The sequence below is a fragment of the Amphiura filiformis genome, chromosome 11 (assembly GCF_039555335.1).
Source record: "Amphiura filiformis chromosome 11, Afil_fr2py, whole genome shotgun sequence".
Lineage (NCBI taxonomy): Eukaryota > Metazoa > Echinodermata > Ophiuroidea > Amphilepidida > Amphiuridae > Amphiura > Amphiura filiformis.
In genome coordinates, this window is record NC_092638.1 from 63,777,592 (window position 1) to 63,787,125 (window position 9,534).

General features: G+C 36.8%; 1 protein-coding gene and 1 non-coding gene across 2 annotated transcripts; one reads left to right on the top strand and one right to left on the bottom strand.

Annotated features, from left to right (window-relative positions):
* Positions 1–1,212: 1,212 nt before the first annotated feature.
* Trnat-ggu (transfer RNA threonine (anticodon GGU)) lies at positions 1,213–1,286 on the bottom strand. The gene has a single exon. It is a non-coding gene; the product is annotated as a tRNA-Thr (tRNA).
* Positions 1,287–7,749: 6,463 nt separating this feature from the next.
* On the top strand, positions 7,750–8,604 carry LOC140163848 (uncharacterized). The gene is made up of 2 exons (XM_072187163.1): positions 7,750–8,000; positions 8,310–8,604. The coding sequence occupies exons 1-2, from the start codon at positions 7,750–7,752 to the stop codon at positions 8,602–8,604; spliced, it is 546 nt and encodes a 181-aa protein (XP_072043264.1).
* The last annotated feature ends 930 nt before the right edge of the window (positions 8,605–9,534 follow it).

Below are 9,534 nucleotides of genomic sequence, written 5' to 3' on the forward strand. Positions count from 1 at the left end.
TGCAGTGAAATTAAAGATCTGTGCAGTGACAATTGAAAATCCGTGCTTAAAATATGTAGTAGAGATGCTCAGTAGAGGCTTTTTACGGTCACTTATCAGATTTTCGCGCACTTTTGAGCACACCCAATACTTCAGCAACCCTTTTTTAAATCCACATTTGATAGGTCCAGATGCATATAGAAATACTTAATACCTTGGAGCAGGAGCAGGCACGCCCTCCCCCACCCTAAAAAGGAGGGAAGAAAATGAGAGAAACGTGGATAAAATGCGAAAGGATAGAGAACAGAAAATGGCGGACCCAGGTTTTTTTTTAAAGAGGAGGCGGGATTGTATATAACAGGTAAACTTAACTTGGTAGGTAGATGCCCACCTTGTATAATATTTTGCCCACCCAGTAAATTTAACCTACCCATTGCCCCAAAAAATTCAAATTCCACCCAGTAAATATTGTGTCTAAAAAAATATAGGCGCCAGACAATAATCGTTGAATTATAGTATGATTGTGATATCGCTTGAAATCAACTATAGTTTTATCTTTTCATAACATTTGTCATAATTATTTCTCTGAAGTTTAATTACATCTTCGGAGCCGGGATAAATATCACTCAGTACACGATAGGAGGCTAAAAATATGTTGAGCAATTTCCAAACAAACCTGAAAGAATTTAGGAAATCCATAAATGAACCCATACATTTCGCTTTATATTATTATTAAGTCCAGTTTAGAGCACATCCCACAACACAGGTAACTACAAAAACAATATAAATTTTACTATTGTTACACTATTGTTACACAGATTATATAGGCATATAGTTAAAGCTTTTGTATAGTTTAAATACTTCTTTGGTGAAAAGCAAGTACATGAAACGTATGTTTTGCTTTACATTATCGGAATCAAGTCCACTTATGACGCAGGGAGCTTAATGCAACATTAATGATTAAATATAGTACAAGTACTTAAGTTTTTGTAATTAAGTTTCTGTAATTAAGTCCAGTTCACAGCACTTAACTTTAACCCCCTAAGATTATGAAAATTTTGCAAACATGGTTGTTAAAATCGTACAACAAATGCTCCTCTTTTTTTTTTTATAGAGGAGGGGCATGCCCCGATCTGCTTTTGATCGTTAAATAAACAATACAACAAACTTTATGAGAAAGGTTTTTAACACAAGTCAACAAATACATAAATGACAGCCAGTGAAAAAATTTCACTGACTATCCAGGATTTGAACCTGGGACCTTCGGATCACCGGACCGATGCTCTACCAACTGAGCTAATAAGTCAGATGGGGAAGAGCAGTGATGTTATTATCTATAGGCCTTCAGTTCAATACCCGACAACAAACTTTGGTAATATTTTGACGACCGATTAAATTTTATTTTGAACATTTTGTTGAATAGACATCACTGAAGTGGTGAACCCATAAAGTAAAAGCTTAATTTAGTAGACTACTATAATTATTTTGCTCAATATATTGAGTGATTAAATAAATGAAAGTGAACATAAACATTATATTGAAATGCTATGTCAATAGAGAAAATGGGTCTCATCTATTCTCCATAATACTCGTAGATAAAATGATTTTTATATTTTTATTATTTATTTCAAAAGATTGTAAGGCTTAAAATGAATAAACTTGATCAATATTTATAAACATAAAAATTTACGTATTTGGTAGAAAATAGAAGCTAAAAACTCAATATGAATGTTATTTAAATACATCAGAACAATAAATTATTTCATGATATGTTCACGATCATCTGTAAATACGATACCGGTATAGATCATCTTGCAAACTATATGATATGAATTTCAATCAAGCGATCAGTATTGATGCATTTAAACCATAAAATATCTTGACGCATGCAAGATTTGTGCAGTTTAGTTTGTATAAAAGTACAACGAGTTTAAAAATGCTGCATGCATATAATTCAGTTATGTATTTCACTACACCCTGACTGCTATACACCAGACATGATGAATTCTACAGACTTTGTAAACCAAACCTTGCAGGGTTCAGCAGATGCTGTGTCTCTACTGTTTGCCTGGACACGAGCTACAATCTTCGGCGCCTTGGCTGTTTTTACCATATTCATCAATGCAATAAGCATAGGTGTTTTAAAGCGAATGAAAAAAATCCACCAAGTGACTAGATTATTACTCATATCTTTGAACGTCACTGATTTATGTTTTGGAGTTTTCGCACTTCTTCCAATGGTAGCGTTTTCAGTAGCCGGTAACTGGACTAAGAGCCGACTGTTTTGCATAATGCATTATAATATTGTGGAAATATTACCTTTCATGGATCTATTTATACTTATAGCAATAAACGGAGAACGTGTTGTTGCGTGTACCCGGCCGCTTCGTTATGAATCCTTCGTGACACTTAAACGTGCAAAAGTGATTCTCTTTGTAATAACCTCCCTTTGGGTTTGTTTGTTTTTACTGTGGACTCCATTTACACCGGCTAAATTTATTGAGGAGTCTATCTTTTATGTTAAATTTGACAATCGCTTCGCTACTTGCGTTTACGATTTCTCTAACAACAGTCCATGGATATTCATTGTTTATTTTTTCACAGCTACGGGTTTACCTATTGTTATAATAATTCTAATGGTTATGAAGTTACTTCATGTAGCTCAAAGCCAATCTCGACGAATTGCCAGAGAATTGGCACATTATGGAGGCAACGTTCACAATCAACCATCTGTAAACCACAAGGGAATCCATACATTCCTTCTGATAACTATTGGCATGGCTATTGTGTGGATCCCAATATCGGTCGTGTCGCCTTGTGAAATAGCATTTGCAATTCGCGTGCCGACTCCTGTTATACTAATGGCACAGGTCATTTTGTTTTCTTTTTCGTGGATTAATGTTACTATATATTACTGGAGAAATCAGGAATTTAGAAGTATTGCAATGCGCATATTCAAATAATTATTTTCTTCAGCTAGGGAGAGAGTTGCGAAGTATTAAAATTCTCACCAAGATGCACTAGGTCCCGGGTTCGATTCCCGGTTGTTGACAACTGACTGGGGTATTGACCTGGAAATTATAAAATCAATTGGAAACATAATAAATTAAAACGTAGCAGCCCACACTGGTCAAATGGTTCAAGTCTAGTGTCCTGCTTGAGCACGCCTACATTATCAGCTGACTATGTAAGAGATGTCCTACCACTGTTTCGTGCATCGTGTTTGTATATCCAATTGATTAGATTGGCGACAGTCACTCTTACTCCTGAAACTGTGTCCGGCAAAGCGTGTCCTTTCTCTGATCGTCTCTGAGAATACGTCTTGGAAGGTCTCCGTACAGCGCATTATTGTTTATGTGTTGTTACCTAGTGGATGCTGTATACTGCTCTAAGCATTCGGGTGTAACAGCTATCTAGCTATTTCGGCTTTCACTTTATTTAGCTTTGTGCCATTGTTTCTGCCGATGTTAACCGGCAGTGGTCTTGGATGCGTTTATGATAGTTGTTGTTGTTGATGTTGCTTCACCACTACAAAGACATACGAACACGGAAACAAAAACAAAATCTAAAAAGATATGAAGGGTCAAATAATGTATAAGACCCAGTCCGATATGCATATTTACTCATACAGAAAGGGAAATTATTAACCTCTTGAAATTGAGTTAAGGGATCTGGAATGAGCGTTTTGAGCGTTTCGATAGTATTTTTATGGGACATGAGAGCACCACAGACGTATCGAATTTCATTCTGAATACGAAGCATGTCTTTCTGATATCAAATAATTTTCATTTTTTGAAAATCACGATATAATACAAATAATACAAATTTTATGAAAAATTATAAAAATTTGATATTTTTCAAATTTTTGATATATAACAGTCCTCGAAGTAAATTTTATAAATCTAATGATATATTCTTAAAGTGTATGAAGCAGGGAGGAAAAGCCGACGGTCAATTGAAAATTTTAACCTTTCATATTGAAGATATGGATTTTTGTTCAAAAAAGACCTATTTTTTTTTGGTGTTTTGGGAAAAAAAATCCATATATTCAATATGAAAGGTCAAAATTTTCAATTGATCGTCGGCTTTTCATCCCACCTACATACACTTTAAGTATAAATCATCAGATTTATAAAGTTTACTTCGAGTACTGTTAAATATCAAAAATATCAATTTTAATGATTTGCCATAAAATGTGTATTACATTGCGAATTTCAAAAGTCAAAATTATTTGATATCAGAATGACATTCTTCGTATTCAGAATGCAATTCGATATGTCTGATGTGCTCTAATATCCCACAATAAATACTGTCCAAACGTTCAGACCCCTTCCCTTAAGGAAAACAAATAGAAACCAATAAAATAAATGAAGTGAACAGTTTGAGCTGTTTTGCATTTCTTATCATCTTAACTATTGAGGATATATAGGCATTAAGCAGTGCTGAAACATGGCGGCTTGAGAGAGCTCTTTCAGTTTAAAAAAAAATAAACCTGGGCGGATTAGGCGAATGGAAAGTCTTACTTCTATCTGTAGATGTTACAACTGTCAGGTTTTGTCTTAGCCAACCCAGAACCCTGGGCGTCATTTATTACATTATATTACATCATATACGTCATTAAGTCATTACTTCATACACTAGAGGCGAATAAACACTGCAACATGCTCTTTTTATCGAGCTTCTTGATTCTATGTTCCATTTTACCAAACCAAAGGAATACTTTACTAATTTAAAGGCTTTAATTATCGCTGAAATGACATGTCTGCAATCATCTCTTCTTTGAAAATGCTATTAAGAAGATAATGAGGTACACGTTGCTTGGAATAGATATGTTGTTCTTTCTAAATATCAGTCTTATATCAGATAATGAGTTAAAAAAATTTCAAGTTAGACAAGTACAAATAAAATACACCGCATGAACCATTTTAACAAAATTATGCCCGGGTGTGGTCCAATAGTAATCGGATTGGTACGATATCATTGGAATAAGGCGACTCGTTGGTGCCAGAAATAATTGGACACCCTGTTCACAAGGATACTACGCGAATTTTACTAATCGGCAAAAACGTTATGGGTTACGGTACTTGATTGACTGAGTCAACCAAACACGATGAGGAATTCTACAGACGTTACAAACCAAACCTTGTTGAATACAGAGGATACAGTGTCTCTGTTGTTTGCTTGGACACGAGCAATACCCTTCACCTTGTTTTCAATATTTAGTAACAAATTAAATACACTGCACGAACCATTTTAACAAAATTATGCCCGGGTGTGGTCCAATAGTAATCGGATTGGTACGATATCATTGGAATAAGGCGACTCGTTGGTGCCAAAAATAATTGGACGCCCTGTTCACAAGGATACGAACGCGCGAATTTACTTATCGGTAAGAACGTTATGGGTATCGGTACTTGATTGATTCAGTCAACCAGTACACGCCGGGCAAACACGATGAGGAATTCTACGGACATTATAAACCAAACCTTGTTGAATACAGATGATACAGTGTCTCTGTTGTTTGCTTGGACACGAGCAATAATCTTCACCTTCTTATCAGTATTTACCATTTTCATCAACACAGTGAGCATAGTCATTTTAAAGCGGATGAAAAATATTAACGAAGTAACTCGCTTATTTCTCGTATCTTTGAACGTCACTGATTTATGTTTTGGTGTTTTTGCACTGCTTCCAATGGTAGTGTTTTCAGTAGCCGGGAATTGGACTCAGAACCGATTCATTTGCATAATTCATTCCGTTTTGAGCGAAATGTTACCTTTTGTGGATCTATTTATACTTGTTTTAATAAACGGAGAACGTGTTATTGCATGTACACGACCGCTTCGTTATGAATCCATTGTGACACTTAAACGAGCTAAATCAATTCTCTTTGTCATAACCTTTTTATTTGTGGGTTTATTCGTATTTGGTATACCCATTTCACCGACTCGATATAAAGAATCTGCTTCATACGTTAACTTTGACAATCGTTTCGCTAAATGTTTTTACGACTTTGCTGCCGATAATATAGCAGGTTACTTCATATATATCTCAGTTATTGTGCTTTTACCGATGGCGGTAATCCTTATAATGGTTATGAAGCTACTTTATATAGTTCAAAACCAATCCCAACAAATTGCTCGCGAAATGAGGCATTATGGAGGGAATGCTCATAATCAACTATCAGCAAACAACAAAGGAATCCACACATTTCTTTTGATAACTCTCGGCATGGCCGTTGTTTGGACACCGATCTTAGTTGTGTTACTTTGCGAAACAGCATTCTCCATTCGACTTCCGACTTTTGTAATACTAATGGCTCAGATCATGTTGTTTTCTTTCTCATGGATTAATGTTACTATCTATTACTGGAGAAATCGAGAGTTTAGAAATATTGCAAAGCATATCTGTAACTAATCATTCCTGTTCATTCATTCATTCGTTCGTTTGTTTGCTATCAATCCTCTTCGGAACAAACTAATGCTATACTTATGACTTTAGGGTAAACAGGTCCTTCGTCAGACAAGTCTGGAACTCAATGACGTAGCAAGATTTCTAGAATAGGGTCACAAACTCGTGAGTGTATTGTGAAATATTTTTGCCGACTAATAGTGTGTGTTGTTGACCCCAACTTGTTTTTGCCTAGAACGTTAAGAATCTAAAATTAGGAGGAAGGGTAGAAAGAAACCAAAAATATTTTCAAGACAATTTTTTAAACATTTGTAAAGAAATATAGCGATCAACAGACGACAGATAGATGTACATCGCAAATTTGGGCAACATGTGATATGTTTCCCTCTGCACAACCATTGACACCCGGTACACACGAAATTGTTGAACACATTTTTTTCACCAGGCACCGTCGTGTATCATACGATCTTAGATGTACCAATGGTCCATGATGAGCTAGGGCCCACTGTGTACACCACTGTCGGAACTGAAAAGCCACGGATTGAGGTTTTTAAATGACGGAGATGTACGAACACAGTACAGGCTGTATCAAAATGATTTGTACCCAACAGTTTCCCGTGGTTTTGTATCATAATTTATAGACTGAATTGATAGACCAGGCTTACGAGCTAAGACCTGCTCTGAGGCAGGCCATAATAAAAAACGACGTAAGCCTGGCCTAAGAGTCTTCGCAGACTAGGGTTACAGGAGACTGATTTCAAGAATTGAAATTTCTAACAAAGCACACAAGGCTAACTAATGCTAAGACTCAGGGCTATGGTAGCCGCACTTCGGCCGTATACTTCGTTAGCCTTGAGGCTAGACTGTCGGGCCAACTGCTGAGCCTTTCGTTGAGAAACTCGCCCAAAATGTCACGTTCCACTCATTTATTTTGTAGCTTTTATTGCTATTACATGCGTAATGAGCTGCACGACTCGTAGGAAAACGAATTTACTGCATTGTGCGTGACACAGTAATCAATAGAGCAATGATGTCCATACAGTAGGTGGGGCACATCAACTTTGCAAAAAAGCAGCGTTCAAAACATGTTAATAAGTCAGAAGTTTCAGGACACTGCACTAAAACAGAAACCTCGCATATTTATAATTGCAGCGGCTGCCGACGGAGTTCCAAGATCGTAAAGACAAATGATTTGATTGTCTTGGTTGAATGTCTATACCAATTCAAAACATGGAGAACTATACGGATTCTGTTAACCAAACCCTGCCGAATACAGTCGAGTCTGTATCTTCACTATTTGCTTGGACACGAGCAATAATCCTCGCATTTTTGTCCACTTTTACCATTTTCATTAACACAATGAGCATTGTCGTTCTAAAGCGGGTGACTAGTATCCATGACGTAACTCGCTTATTACTAATATCTCTGACCATCACTGATTTATGTTTTGGTGTCTTTCAACTTTTGCCAATGGCAGTGATTTCAATAGCTGGGAACAGGATTCATAACGAATTCATAATTATTTGCTCAGTACATTCTAGCCTGAGTGGAGTATACCCTTTCATAGATTTGGGTATACTTGTTTTAATAAACGCTGAACGTGTTGTTGCGTGTACACGGCCGCTTCGATATGAATCTATTGTGACAGTTAAACGCGCTAAAATACTTATATTTATAACTGTCTTGTTTTGGATTGGAATATCATTCCTCTCTGGTCTCGTTTCATTTTTTTCAGCATCACAATATATCGCAACAACTCACTACACTGAATATCTTGAATTTGACGACCGTCGGGGTCTCTGTGTTTACCAGTACTCGCTCGATGATTCATTTTTCGTTACTTTTGTCTCTGTTTCTGCGATTTTACCGATGGTGGTAATAATGCTAATGATATTTAAACTTCTTTGTGTTGCTCAAAGCCACTCTCGACGTATTACTCGAGAATTGGCGCATTATGGAGGCAATGTACACAATCAACCATCAGCAAACAACAAAGGAATCCACACATTTCTTCTTATATCTATTAGCATGGCCGTTGTGTGGACCCCAACACTAGTTGTATTACTTTGTGAAATTGTGTTCGCAATACGTCTGCCAACTCATGTTATACTGATATCACAGATCACCTGGTACTCGTTCTCGTGGATTAATATTACCATATATTACTGGAGAAATCGGGAGTTTAGAAGTATTGCAAAGCGTATCTTTATGTAATTATTTTAGTTAGTAGTCATCCATTCTTAAAATTGACTTTGGATCCATTTTGACTTGAAGATTCAGGGATTTGGTACCGGATATTAAAGTATGAAACTGTAAAATTTTCGTGTTGAGGTAAATTTAAACTGGTCACACAACTCTTTTTCAAGAGTGGTTGACTGGAGCAGGATTTTGGTCATATGACTTAGATATGACGTCAGAGTCACATGACAGGATGACAGGTTGGTAGACGGCTGTTAGGTGGTGGCGGCCCCTGTCCTTATTGAGATCCGGGTTATGAGGAGAAATGTATATGGATTCTTTCACCCCCGCTGGAACCATCTGGAGTCTGTATTTAAGATGTCCACTTCTTCCGGTTTGCATTGATGACTATGAGTTTTCATGTGTGACCCAACCGGTGAGCTCTCCCGATTCTGTTCTTTCAACCGTTTGCAAAGGGGTATTTCTGTCTCTCCGATATACCGTGAGTCACAATCTTCACATTGTATGTCATAGACCACACAAGTACGGTCAGATTTGCTAACTTTGTCCTTTGGACTGATAAGCATATTGCGGATAGTGTTGATAGGCCGGACATGAACAGTTACCCCTGCTCTCCTGATCTTCCTGCTGAGGGCTTCCGGTAACCCCTTGGATATAAGGCAGGCTTATGTGACCCACCGTGGGGGTACTACGTTGAGCAAAATAATACAATTTTCGTTTGGTTATATATTTCATACTTTTTCAAACAAGAGCCATTGTACAAGATGGCCCAAAATGATTAGTACACACACCTATGTCAACGTTTTTAAGGTATTTCAAGGAATAAAGTCTTTTATTTGAACATCACAATGATTAAGACATCAATATCTATCTATACAAGATCGGGCAATTTTAGTAGGGGGTGGAATTATTTTATAAAATAACAGGTATTATTTTTCTGCAGTG